Raw genomic sequence first — 14,722 nt, 5'->3', positions numbered from 1 at the left:
ACTAATGGTCAGGGTTACCTTTACCTTTAAAGGCATCAACCAGGGCTGAGAAAGAGTTTGGTGTAGTGGTTAGAGAGTTGGATGAGGGCCTGGGAGAGACCAGAGTTCAAAACCCCACTTAGCCATGAAGCTCACTGGGTGGACTTGGTCTAGTCATTGCCACTTTCAGTCTAACCTACCTCATGAGTAGGGGGGTGAATCATGTATGCCACCATAAGCTCCTTGGGAGAGAAAGGGTGGAGTATAACGGCAATAATTAAATAAATAATGCAGATATCATTAGATTTCCCCTGGACTTGATCCCTGAACACTTGGTAAGTGGTGGCTGAATGTTTGAACCAACTCAGTTGAAAAGTATTTTTGTCGAGAAAAGGCTGAGGTGATAGGATACTTCCGTCTGTAGGTGTGTTTGAGGTGGTTTGGCCTCCCTCAAGTTGATGGGCATTGCCATTCAAATAGTGTTTGTGCGTGCCACATCTTGTGATTGATTATGCGGGGTGGGGCTTACCTGGACCCTCCCCTCCAATATTTTATTCCAGTTGACACCCCTGACTGGAGGCTACCAGGCTCCTCCTCATCCCTGAACTAGGCTGTGGGGCCACTCAGGGCCAAGAAGAGTATGCAGAAGAAGAAGAGTTTGGATTTGATATCCCGCTTTATCACTACCCGAAGGAGTCTCAAAGCAGCTAACATTCTCCTTTCCCTTCCTCCCCCACAACAAACACTCTGTGAGGTGAGTGGGGCTGAGAGACTTCAGAGAAGTGTGACTAGCCCAAGGTCACCCAGCAGCTGCATGTGGAGGAGCGGAGATGCGAACCCAGTTCCCCAGATTACGAGTCTACCGCTCTTAACCACTACACCACACCACACTGCAGCCACATGCATCATTCTCCTGGGCTGAATCCTGGCACTGCAAATCTCTTCCAGGCCTGAGATCTTGTTGCCGACAGTGCCTTGTTACCACCATAACCTGCTCATCCACTTTGCTAAATCCCCATGCAAGGGAACCGATATGGGGAAGGCTTCGTCAGCCTAGTGCCCTCTGGTGGGGGAGGGTTGCAGCTCAGTGGTGGAGCACCTGCTTGGCATGCAAATGGCCCCAGGTTCAGTCCCCTGTGGCATCTCCAGGCAAGGCTGGAAAAGACCCCCGCCTGAAACGCTAGAGAGCTGCTGCCTATCAAAGTAGGCAACACGGAGCTGGATTATCAGACTCAATATGTTCCTGTGCTTTGGACGGCAGTCCCTGGGGATGATGGGAGTGGTAGTCCAAAAGACCGGCAGGGCACCAAAAGGCTGATCGGCGCCATGCGTCCCGTGTGCTATTGGGAAGCCCTTCTAACTTGCCTCCTGCAGGCTGCACTTTCCAAGAATGGAAGTTGTCAGATAAGACGCCCAAGCAGGGGGCTAAAATTAGCCCGAGAGCCCTTATTTGATCGGCGGCCGGCAGCAGCGCAGCTGTCCATTTAGCCGGCTGGCGCTAGCCTTCGCTTTCCTTCCTAGTCGGTGCCCCGACGGCCATCCCCCTGGTCCCTTACCCTTCTCTCGCTATTCCGGCCCAGGGAGAAACCCGCGATGTGGGACAGTCCCTTGCCCTAGCTGGTGCCCAGCGACCTCACAGAGGCCCAGCGGCGACGTAGGCGGGCTGGCCGGCGGCTAACCAGACACCGCTCCGTCGAGGCACGGCCAAGCGACTCGCAACCCGCCCGGCCAGCAACCAGCTCGTGAGTATCTTCAGCCAGGTGGCCTCCCCGTCTCTCCACCCGCCTGGCCATGACTCCACCTGGAGAGGCAGATCGGTTTTTTCCCGGGGCGGCTGGGAGTTGGTCCCGGTTCACACGTGCGCCTACAAGCAACTCCCACGTTCTCTTTCTACGCGCTGAATCGCTGCCCACTTGGCCTGGCCTATTGAGCGGAGGAGGTGACGGGGATGAATTGCGACGCTTGGGGGGCGGGAAGGGGACAATTAATCCTAGTACATGGACAAAACCAGAATATTTTCCCCTGATATGAAGTGAAATTTGTTTGTTTGTAGAATGGGTTTTGCTGTTGTTTTCGGACAGGAAGCCCTGAGAAATGGTGGTGCAATCCTTTCAAGATTCTAATTCCGAGTTCCTCTGCATGCCTCCACCGACAACAGACGTATTACGTTCCTGTACAGTCATTGTGCAGATTTATTTTTTTGCATTTTTGTCCACCTTTTTCTTCCAAGGTGGCACTCATGGTTCTCCTCCCTCATTTCACCCTCACAACCTCCCTGTGTGGTAGGTTAGGCTGAAAGCTAGCAACTGGTTCAAGGTCACCCAATGAACTTCAGGACTGATCAAGGATTTGAACCCTGGTTTCCCAGGTCCCAGTCCAACCTCTATTATCATACTGATGTAGGGATCGTGGAAGGAATAAGTGCATCTCAGGGCCATTCAGCTGATTAAAATTATGTATTAACACAAATTTCAAAAACTGCACTTGATGGCCCTTGTAACTGTTACAGAAATTATTTTGCCTGTTTTGAAGGATATGCCTGTAAATTACCCTTGGGGCATATTATGTGGAACGTGATTTGCAGACTAAATAATAATGCAAATAATAATATTAAATCTGGGAACATAGGAATCTGCCTTATACTTAAACCTTTGATCTATCTAGCTTAGTTTTGTCTACACTGAATGGCAGCATCTCCAGAATTCCAGAATTCGATACATTCCCAACCCCAACTGGAGATGCTGGGAATTAAACATGGAACTTTCTGCATGCAAAGCAGATGCTCAATGACAGCCTTGTTTAGACCCTAGCCTTAATGCTCTCACAGGGGCTTCCTTAGACAGACATTTATTACTTCGGTTGTGAAACACACAATTAACATTCCCCACCCCCCATACACCATTCTTTACACCCGGCTCTTTACATTCCTTATATCAGAGCTTTCCAAACGGTGTGTTGTGACATGTTAGTGTGTCAGCTGAAGTGTGTAGGTTTATCGTGCGACTGCTCCCTGCGTTCCTCCCAGGGCTGGAAATGAGTTGTTTTGATTCCGGTTTGCTAGTAAAACTGAATTACTGTGTCACAAAATGATGCATGTCTAAAAAGTGTGTCACCAACATGTAAAGTTTAGAAAGCTCTGCCTTACATGTTAAAACTAAAAGACATTCTGGCCAACTCGGATGATGATGATGATGATGATGATCATTATTATTTTCAATAAGAAAATAAATACTCTATTCACGTGCAGTTTTACTTTTAGACTCACCTATAGCATGATCCTGATATTGGGAATAAAATTGGGTTTGTGTCTGCTGCCCTGAAGCTAAATGACTTGATTTAGGAATGAGCCCCATTTTGTTGCAGAAAAGGATAATGTGGTTAAAGTAAAGATAACAAAACAAGCATTTCTAATAATGTACTGGCCTTGCTGGCCACCCCGACTTTAAAAGGAATAATAATAACGAGAAGAAAATAAAGGATGCTGTGGCAAGCTGCACCTGTTTGCTGCTGGTCCCATCATCTGCTGCTTCCTGAGTTGTCATTTAGGGTGGGGAAGATTGACCTGTGCTGTGAGGCTCTGGACCCCAGAGCTGAGGTCCTGCACAACTGTACAGAACACCGCTCTTGTATGTACCCCTCTTTACATTAAACTCATTATGGTAGGCCTCTCTCTGTATGCTGCCCCAGCATGAAGTTTGGAGGGCAGCCATGAGGCCTCTTTGGTGGTGGTCCCCTCAGCTCGGAAATGGTTTCCCTAAAGAAGCTCACCTAGTGCCCACATTGTTGTCCTGGAATAAAATGAGAGGTCCTCTTGTGGATCAGGAGCTGGTTAAGTAGCAGGAAGCAGAGAGTAGGAATAAATGGACAATTCTCTGAATGGAGGGATGTAGAAGATGCAGTCCTCCAAAGATCGGTATTGGGAACTGTGTTTTTTTTAACTTGTTAATAAATGATCTGGAGTGAGGGGTGAGCAGTGAAGTGGCCAAGTTGGTGGATGGTACTAAATTGTTCAGAATCCTTAATACAAAAGGGTTGTGAAGAGCTCCAAAAGGACCTCTCCAAACAGAATGAATGATAAGTAGAATGGCAAATGCAATCCAGTGTAAACAAGTGTAAAGGGAAACATGTTGGGGCAAAACAATAAATACATCTTAATTTCACATGTACACTCATGGGGTTTGAACTGGAGGTGACTGACCAGGAATGAGACCTTGGGGTCATAGTAGGTAGCTCAATGAAGGTGCCAACCCAGTGTGCGGCAGCTGTGAAAAAGGCAAATTCCATGTGAGGGGTCATTAGGAAAGGAATTGGAAATAAATCATCACAATGCCTTTCTATATAGGCTTGCAAGCTCATTTGGAATACAGTGGATGCGAACGTGATCCGTGCGGGAGGCACGTTCGCAACCCACAGCGTTCACAACCCGCAGCGCCGCTTCTGCGCATGCACGGGTCACGATTTGGCATTTCTGAGCATGCGCAAGCGCCGAAACCCGGAAGTAACCCGTTCCGGTACTTCCGGGTTCGGCAAAAGCGCAACCCGAAAAACTGCAACCCACAGCGTTCGCAACCTGAGGTATGACTGTACAGTTCACAGTTCTGATCGCATCACCTCAGAAAAGATATTGCAGAGCTGGAAAAGGTTCAGAAAAGGGCATCCAAAATGATCATGCAATGCCCCTATGAGGAAAGGTTGCTGGGTTTGGGATATTTTAGTTAAGGGTAAAGGTGAGTAAGAGGTGACATGATAGAAATTCATAAAGTTGTGCATGGCCTGGAAAAAAACTTCCATCCTGTCCCCCCGCCCTGTATCTCATAACTCTAGAACTCGTGGATATTCAAGGAATCTGAATGTTGAAAGATAATCATTAAGGACAATTTAAAAAGGAAGTGCTTCTTCATGCACTTCAAAGTTAAGCAATGGAACGTGCTTCCACAAGAGGTAATGATGGCTACCAACTCGTGTAGCTTAAAATTCATGAATAATAAGGCTGTCCTTGGCTACTTACTGGCCATGATGGAGGCTGTGCTCTGAATACTTCTGAAATCAGCAGCTGCTGGTAACCCCAGGAGGGGAGAAGGCTCTTGTGTTCAGGTCTTGCCTGATGGTTTTTCATAAGCGTTTGGTTAGCCACTGTGTGAACAGGATGCTGGGCTAGAGGGGCCATTGGCCTGATCTTACATTCTTATATTGCCCTTTCAACAAACACCAGCCTAAATATTTTCAATTTCCCAATCCTTTTTAGATATAGTTCTTTTCAGTGGTATGGCTGGTGAGTGGTTTTTAGGTTCTGTATTTGGTTTTTTTTATCTCCTGTATTCCCTGAGTTCGAGTATTGTGAGAGGGAGAGAATAAACCTCCCCATTTTCTCCAAATCACATGTTGCAACCTTTCCTCCCAGGGGACTTGCTCCAGTCCCAGGATCTTGGTACAGGCCTCCCTAGATAGGCTGTAACTAAGGCTTGTGGGTGGCTGTTTCCAAAACCAGGGTGAGCTTGTCAAGGCTGAAGTCGTGATTTGAGCAGCTGGAGATTGATGCTTTGCAGGAGGCTCTGGCCTCTCATTTAGGAGCAGGAATGGAGGAGCAGGGTGGTTGACTGAGAGGATATATTTGGATGCTTTGGAGTTGGAATGCAACTGAAATTCTTTTTTTACTCTTGCTCCGAGCTTAAAGCATTTCGTAGCTGGGCAGGTGGAGCTTGGCATTCCTTCAAGTGAAAAATGCTAGGAATTGGCTTCCAAAGGGCCTCCCTGGCTGTCTGGAATATATTTCTGCCCCCTTTTTTTGGCTAACATCTGATTCAGCCCCCACCACTATCACCCCAGTCTCAGGTTGCAGAAGCACTTGTGTTTTTTACAGATTAAAATGTTAATAGTGTCAGGGTAAGAGTAAAAATTGGCCACTCACAGAAGATCCTGCCTGCAAGGGGCAGACATTGGTAATCTTTTGTAATATTGCGCCCTGTGCAAGACCAACATTTGGCGGCCCCAAATGCATATTCTCAGTTGTGGATCTTCTCAATTTTGCATCCCCTTCAGCTTGGCACCCTGCACGGGGGAAATGCACACAATGCCTTAAATCCAGTGCTGCTCCAGCCTATTCTGTTCCTTCATGAGCCATCTAACATTTTTTTTTGTATGAAGTCAAATGCAAAGCAGTGGCTCATGCAGAAACACATTATTATTATTATTATTATTATTATTATTATTATTATTACTACTACTACTACTACCGGTATTATTATTAATTAAGATTTTATTTATTTCTACCCTGCTTTTTTTTTAAGTGGCTTACAAAAATTAAAGCAAGGCTAAAACATTGAAAGCAAAATACATATGACGTACCATTTTAAAAGTAATTTATAATGGATTTGAAATTATGTAAGAAAACAAATTTAATAAAACACAGTAAAAACATTAAACACAGAACTGTTAAGGTGCTTCTGCAGTAATGTCTCTCTCTCTAATGCAGAGATGGGGAAACTATTTCAATCTGAGGGGCATAGCCAACCTTCTGGGGTGTGGGGGTGTGGGGGGGGCAGTGTGCTAACCGTGGGTGGAGCCAGAGACAAAAGTGGGTAGAGCAAAGGATATGACTCTTACTTTGTAGAGTAGGCTAGATTCCAACCATGCAAAAGTCAGATGTTTCAAGTTTTTATGCATGTACACACATGCGAGGAGAGACAGACAGACAGACAGACAGACTACTCTCCATCAGACAAGCAATAGGAAGTTCAAGCATACTTTCAAACCAGTCAGAAGCACAGGAGGAGAGTGCAGACCAGGTCCAGTGAGGGGTGCAGCCTGGTAGAGAGGGATGTTGCTTGGGAAGAATCCCAGGGATCCAATAGAAAGGCATTGAGGGTCACAATTAGGCCTGTGTTTCCCCACCTCTGCATGAGCACCTGCAAAACACACCTGCAGTAACGAAGGCCTTTTATCCGCTACAACTGTTCTTGGATGGCGAAAGTCTGGCCACTGATTTATGCATTGGTATCCTCAAGATTCAGTAATTGCAGTTCACTCTACATGGAGCTATCCTTGGGCCTGGTCTGGAGGTTCCTGCTGATGGAGAATGCTACAGCTAGACCGCTGAAGGGGACAAACTATTGCCAGCACATAACTCAAAAGCTTGCAGTGGCTGCCTGTACACTACTGGACCAGGTTCAAGGTTCTTGTATTCATTTTCAAGGCCCTTAACATTTTGTCTCTAGGATACCTGATACCTTATATCCCTGCTGGATCACTGTGAGAGCCAGTGTGGTGTAGTGGTTAAGAGCGGCAGACTCGTAATCTGGTGAACTGGGTTCACGTCTCTGCTCCTCCACATGCAGCTGCTGGGTGACCTTGGGCTAGTCACACTTCTCTGAAGTCTCTCATCCCCACTCACCTCACAGAGTGTTTGTTGTGGGGGAGGAAGGGAAAGGAGAATGTTAGCCGTTTTGAGACTCCTTTGGGTAGTGATAAAGCGGGATATCATATCCAAACTCTTCTTCTTCTTCACTGAGATCTTTGTGGGGAGCCACTATTAGTAGATTCCCCCATGGCTCAGATGCATGGCTTGAATCTGCTAGAAACCAAGCATTCAGTATTGTGGGCTCTGTTTTATCCCTTAGAGTTGAGGTCAGTTGAGGTCAGACAGGCCCCCTCCATGTTGAACTTCCAGTGCCCACTGAACACCCTGCTTTTTTAAAATTCCAGCTGACATTTTGAGTCATATGTGATTTTATAGTTTTTAGTTGCTTTTTATCTTTATCAGACACTTCTTAGGGACTATTGTAACTAAGAAGTAAAAAAAAAAACTAAAAAAACTGTCAGAATAATAAATAAGATTATAATCAATCAATCAAAAAATAATAATAAGAATAATAACTGAAGTTTTTACGGCTTAGGCAGGATGGTTTGGAAGGAGGTGATTCTTCATATATTTGGGTCAAAAGCTGTGTGTGGTTTTAAAGATGAGTACCTGCGTGCTTATTTTGGCTTAGCCATGAATAGTCACCCAGTGTAATTCTTTCCGAATCTGAGTAATAGAATTCTGGTAGCCAAGTTATATATAAATCACATCAGTGTTGGCCCCATTCACATATATACATAGCCATTTTCTGTTGCAGTCTGTGATGTACCTGCGTGTGTGACTCAACCCAGAGAGCTTGATCTCCATGACTGCTTTCTAAATCTCAAAAACTGGCCGTTAGCTCCAATAACCCCCATCCCTGCTTATTAGCTGATCCCCAGGACTCTATTGCAAATGCAACCCATGTACAGATACCAGTTGGTGCCTGGCTGGATTTGAATGAATTTTATATAAGAGATGGTGTTGATGTTGTTTAAGTTGTTGTTCTACCTTATATATTTATGCATTTAGACAATTATATAGTACCCAAGCAGTGTGCAAAGACCACGGTACAATGTAAATAAAAATGGGTTAAACCCATAAACTTAAAATGTCTCCTGAAATAAAATTAAAAAGTCTTTAGTGAGGCCAGGAGTTCAACTGTAAAGGGACCTGTCTGACCTCAACAGGGGGGAGGCAGATTTCCACAAAATTGGACTCATCATGGTGAACATACAGCTCCTGGGGCATACAAGCATGCATCCCATAATTGGTCCGTCCCCCCCCCATTGTTTTAATATATAATTGCTTTCAAATATGCAATTGCCCTATGTGTGCTTTAATTGTAAATACAGTGGTACCTCGGGTTACAGACGCTTCAGGTTATAGACACTTCAGGTTACAGACTCTGCTATCCCAGAAATAGTACCTCAGGTTAAGAACATTGCTTCAGGATGAGAACAGAAATTGGGCAGCGGGGGGCCCCATTAGCTAAAGTGGTGCTTCAGGATAAGAATGGTTTCAGGTTAAGAACGGACCTCCAGAACGAATTAAGTACGTAACCAGAGGTACCACTGTAGCTTCGGCATGCCTCATGGGAAGCAATTGACAAATGAAATAATAATGATGAACAATAATAATAACTTTTGCTCACCTCTCCCACCAGCCATGAGCCCCTATCGCACATGCATCCCATGTATAACCAGGACATTGTGACTGTGTTTTGTTTATTTGCTTTGCCTTATAGCTCTCTAGCATTGCACAGTTCATGATGAAAATCACCCTCAAGAGACAAGCAAAGATGAGCCTGGTGGACATAACCAAGATTTTCTCCATGCTCCAGCCCAGTGAAGATGAAGAAGGTGATGAAGAAAGACAGGAGCTGAATCTCGCCGTCTCCCAGGACAACTACAGACTTCTGGATGAACTGTTGCGCCAAGAGAGATACAGGCGGTTCATTAACAGCAGGAGCGGCTGGGGGGTGCCAGGGACCCCGCTCCGGCTGGCAGCTTCAAAGGGCCACGTGAGGTGCGTCAAGGTCCTCCTGGCCCATGGAGCCGAAGTGGACAGCCTGGACGTGAAGGCCCAGACACCACTCTTCACAGCTGTCAACAACGGCCACCTCAACTGCGTGATTGCCCTCTTGGAGGCAGGGGCCAGTCCTTCTGGCAGCATCCACAACAATTGCACCCCACTGCTCACGGCTGCAAGAGAAGGGGACATCGACATCCTTCAAGAACTTTTAGAACATGGGGCAGAGGCCAATGTCAAAGCCAGAGTCCCGGAGTGGGCGGCCAACTCTGTTGCCTGCTCGGGCCCTTTGTACCTGTCCGCTGTCTATGGGCACTTGGAGTGTTTCAAGATGCTGCTGCTCCACGGTGCAGATCCCAACTACAACTGCACCGATGAGAAGATGATCACCCGCATTAAGCACCCAAAGAGTCTCCTGGAAATCTGCTTGAGGCACGGATGTGGAGCGGAATTCGTCAAACTCCTGATAGATTTTGGAGCCAATGTTTACCTACCGGGTATTGTGCTCGATAAGATCTCAGTGAACTCTGAGATGCTGGATTTGTTGGCCAGAGAAAGAGGTAACTTTTTGCCATTTGATTATTATTATTTGGTAACATCCATTATTGATTGTATGTGCACCATACATTTTAAAGCGTGTGCACACCTTCAAAGAATCCTGGGAATTGTAGTTTGTTTAAGATGCTGGGAACTGTAGCTCTGTGAGGGGGTAAACTACAGTTCCCAAGATTTGTTGGGGGAGAGAAATGCACTTTAAACGTATGGTGTGTACACAGCCGCTGTTTTTTATTGTCACAACAATACAAACACAACATGTAGGCTAATGATATCATTATTCTGTTATATATTTTCTACGTGTTGTTTTTGTATTGTTGTGATTAGTTCTTATTGCAACACAGGGGTTTGTTTTTGGTTCGCTGTTTTTTATTGTGACATTCATGTCTTGTCTTTGGAAAGTACCTACTTGTTAAAGCAAACACAGCCAACTAAATTCACTAAAGTGCAACTACTTTGTACATTAACAAATACTGGTTAAATTGAATAGATATGCCGATAATTTAACTAAAAGGGCCTCTTAATATGCTCAGTTGCAAATTTAGGACCCATCCATCTGTATTGTGTAAATGCCTAGTCAGGTGTGTGGCCCTGCCCACCAAGAGTATTTGGCTCCAGCCACTTTTCCTATAAGGAATGTGCATTGGCTTCACCCCTGTCACCATATATATTTTTCAGGGTAGCTCTCCAGAATTTGATCAAACACTTCAAATACTAGGGAATAGCTCAGTGGTAGAACATCAGCCTTGCAAGCAGAAAGTCCCAGGTTCAATCCCTGGCATCTCCACGTAGGATTAGGAGACACTCAAGTCTGACAGATCATCTCCCAGTCTGTCATGAGGAGGTGGATGTAGATTTACTGTAAATGTTAGAACTGCAAAATTATGAACACCTGAGGTGTTTCTCTAAAGTGCCTTCCCAGGTTTCTGTTCAGCTCCCTGCCTTCGCTCTTGGCTAATGCCTCAGACATTGAGGAGCTCTGGGGGGCTTGGAAGCTCATTGGTACAATCATCACAGTCTCTCCATTCCTTCTTTCCTCCCCACCCCCTTTCCAGCTGTCCCCAAATCCTTGATGTCGCAATGCAGACTAGCAATCAGGAAGTTCCTAAAACTGGCCAACCATCCCTTTGCTGTGGATCAACTGGATATCCCACTGTCGCTGCTGAACTACCTCAAACACCGGTCGTAACTGAAGATCAAAGTTGGAACTGCCCAGGGCTACCAAGTATTGTAACTGATTAAGGGTAAAGCAAGAAAAGAACATTCTAAGAATAGAAAGAAGCGTGAATTGGTGGCATTGTTTAGATTAATTGTGTGTGTGTGTGCGTGTGTGTATTACCTATGCTGCATTATGCAAGAACACTGTTTATTTCTCTTTAAGCAGAAGTTGATCAAGTGGAATGAAAACTGAAAACCTCGCCATAACCTGTAGATATATTCTAGATTAAACACCCTATTTTGTTATTCTTTTAAAAAGTACCTGGCCAAGGTGTTCTCGACCAGTCTTCCCCAATCTGGTGCCCTCCAGGCGTTCTGGACTGCAACCAGGGTCTGCCCATGCATGAGACGAGGTGAAGCCATTTGCCTCATGCAGCGGATCTGACCCCCTCCCCGCTTCACTTTTGCCCGATTCCAAGCCCCACTCATGCCACCAACAATGCACTGACTGCACCCTCACCACAAAGTTGGGCCAGCAAGCAGTGCAGCTACGGTTGAGGGTGCAGGTGCAGTGACGGGACTGGCAGCAACATGGGAGCAATGGCGAAGTCAGGCAGAGGGAGGGGACCCAGATCTATTGGGGGGGCAGGGGGATTAGGTGTTTTGTCTAGAGCATCAAAATGTCTTTGACAGCAACTCACATCAGCTCCAGCCAGACCAGCTGTTTGAGATCTTGCTCTCCCTTACAGTGTAGGGCATTTCTACCAAGGCTGCTAACAGCCTGATCTTAAGCATGCCTGCTCAGAAGTAACTATTGAATCTTATCTTCCCACACACCACACACCCCAGATAACTGTGTGCAGGCTAAAACTGCAATTTGTCATAATATAAAATATAATATATTGCAAAATAAAAGGAAGGAATAAAAATGCAATTTAAAATCATACAGCGTCTAGCACACACCACACTATGATTTCTACAACGGGGAAAAAATTCATTAGGTGGTCTGTCAATACCGACAGCAATTTTCAAGTGGTCCATGGAGGGAATGGTTGGGAACCACTACTCTAATGAATGTTACCTTTTTCTTGATTGGCAGGAATAAGAAATGCAATAATAGGTTTTTAGTGTTACTTGTAAAAAACATTATTAATTCTACTGGGGGGGCAGAGAGAATATTGTTTACATTTTTAAGCACATACACCCCAAATTGCAAACTACAGAAAAAGGGGAAACAGGTGGAAATAATATAATAATTACAAAATACAGAGAATATTTAAGAACTATTAATTAAAAATGCAAAGGACACAACATTTATAGAGCAATTTTGAAAGCAACCTCAGAACATCCAGTACAATGTACCTTTCTTGTTTTGAATTTATTTAGTTCATCTACCTTAGCCATTTATACTCCCACTCTTCAGGATACAAATCCTTCTAAGTTAGCTCACAACAAAACAAAATTGGCATGTTCATGGCATGGTTTGAATTGTGGAAAAGCTGGCTGTGGGAGGCACTGATTGGCTAGTACCCTTGTCATCACCCAAACACCTCACAAACCCCCAGAACAACCTTGCAACTATTATTAAAAATTTTGCACATCTTTTTTTATAAGGTGATGAATTGATGAACAAAGAGGCAAACTCAAAGATGGACCAGTGCATAACTAGCTGACTTGTTTGTTTGCTCTGTCTTAACCCTAAGCAGTAAAGCCCAGTTCACATGATACTGAGATGATTTTTTTTTTTAGTTTTAAAAACAATAGCATATAAAATCACTACCACTAGATGCCACTATTGATCCAAATGCAAGGCCAAAATGCATAATGCATGATTGGATCTCCTGGTGTTTTTGGTTTTTTTTATTTTTACTTAACAGCAGCCCTGGCAGGCTCCAAATTTAGATGGAGTAACTTCAGGGAGAAGGGATGCTCAGGCTTTTACCCTGGACCATTTTCCTGGTCTATATTGCCCTAACTTTTTTTTTAAGCGTTTAGCCCTGCAGCGGAGGTGGTTGGGGAAACAGGTACCTGTGTTTCCTCCCTGTCCCCAGGGCTGACAGCAGCTTTGATGGATGAGGACTTAGCCTGGGAAAATGGCACAGGGATTAAGCACTGCTCTCCATCCCAATGCTGCTGTTTCAGTTGATCTTGGAGGCTCCAACAATTGCTTTGGAGGAAGGGCGGGGCGGGAATCCAGGCATTCCAGTCATGGACCTCCCCAGGAAATACTTACCTTGGCCTGCAGCCACTCACTTGGCAGATGGATTGTCAGTTCCTAAGGCTCTTTCTTTTTCACTTGGTGGCATAGCTGTCAACTTTCCCCTTTTTTTGCAGGAAATTCCCTTATTCCAGCACCGTTTCCCACTGCAAAAAAAGGGAAGGTTGACAGCTATGGCCGTTTCCCAATGCAAGAAAAAGGAAGGTTGATAGCTATGCTTGGGGGGCCCCTCTAGATGTTTTGAACTAAAGCTCCCCCTAGCCCCAGCCAATTCTGACCATAGGCCATGTTGACCATTGGATGCGCTTCTTGGAGCTGATGTCCAACAGCTGTGTGAAGAACTGTCCAGCGGAGCACAGGTGAAAAGGCTCTGTGTCCCTATTACCACAGGGACCACAAAAATGAATCCGAAGGGATCTATGATGTAGTTTCAGTCTTGAGATAGACAGCAAAATGCAGAGTCCCAGCTCCTAAGAGTTAGAACACTCATAGAGTTGGAAGAGACCACAAGGGCCATCCAGTCCAACCCCCTGCCAAGCAGGAAACAAGAGTGTTAAGTTTGTTTGTTTTTAGTTTAAAAAAGTGGCAACTAACATGGGATATGTAGAGGTCTGAAATGCATGTGTTTTTATATTGTGATTTTATATTGTGAACCGCCCTGAGACCTGCGGGTATAGGGCAGTATACTACTACTACTACTACTACTACTACTACTAATAATAATAATAATAAGTCGTCCCCCCGACCCAAACTCCATATGTGAACATGGGGCCATCAGTCATTTGGGACCTGCACAACTTTGTTCAGTGAACCTAGAAGATCAGGGTTCACTCAGCCATGAAGCTCACTGGATGACCTTGGGCCAGACACCATCTCTTAGCCTAGCCTACCTCACAGGGTTGTTGTGATGGTGAAATGGGGGGGGGCACCGTGTACACCACCTCGAGCTCCTTTGAAGATGTGTAAATATAATAAAGTAAGATGTGTAAATATAATAAATAAAATAAACTTTGGGCCTAAATATTTTTAGGAGTGACTCTTCCTATAGCCTGCCCAGCCAGTGAGATCTGCTGGGGAGGCTCAGCTGTGATCCCACCAGTAAGTGTTGCCTGAGGATAGGGAGCAATGACCTGATACAAGGCCTTCTCTGTTGTGGCACCCAGTTTGTGGAACTCCCTGCCTCTAGAAGTGCAGTACGTGCCTTGGTTTGTTTTTTAAGTTCCTTTGATATTGAGCTTTCATTGTCAGCATTAAGATATGTCAACTCCCCCTAGCTTTTATTATTTAGTTATTATTTCATTTCTATCCCGCCTTTTCTCCAAGGATCTCAGTGTGGCTCCCATATCTATCTGTCCCCACCCCCAGTTTTATGTTCACAGAAATCCTGTGAGGTAGGTCAGGTTGAGAGGAAGTGACAGGCCCAAGGTCACCCAGTGAACTTCACA

The 14,722-nt window shown here is 45.2% G+C and overlaps 1 protein-coding gene across 1 annotated transcript; it reads left to right on the top strand.

The window, feature by feature from the left end:
* The first annotated feature begins 1,538 nt into the window (after positions 1–1,538).
* ASB12 (ankyrin repeat and SOCS box containing 12) lies at positions 1,539–11,189 on the top strand. Its single transcript, XM_033137073.1, has 3 exons — positions 1,539–1,721; positions 9,063–9,906; positions 10,957–11,189. Exons 2-3 carry the CDS (start codon positions 9,084–9,086, stop codon positions 11,088–11,090), a joined length of 957 nt encoding a protein of 318 aa, XP_032992964.1. The 5' UTR covers positions 1,539–1,721; positions 9,063–9,083; the 3' UTR covers positions 11,091–11,189.
* Positions 11,190–14,722: the final 3,533 nt, after the last annotated feature.

Source organism: Lacerta agilis, chromosome Z, assembly GCF_009819535.1.
Source record: "Lacerta agilis isolate rLacAgi1 chromosome Z, rLacAgi1.pri, whole genome shotgun sequence".
In the NCBI taxonomy this organism is placed as follows: Eukaryota; Metazoa; Chordata; class Lepidosauria; order Squamata; family Lacertidae; genus Lacerta; species Lacerta agilis.
This window is presented reverse-complemented; position numbering and strand designations above follow the sequence as displayed.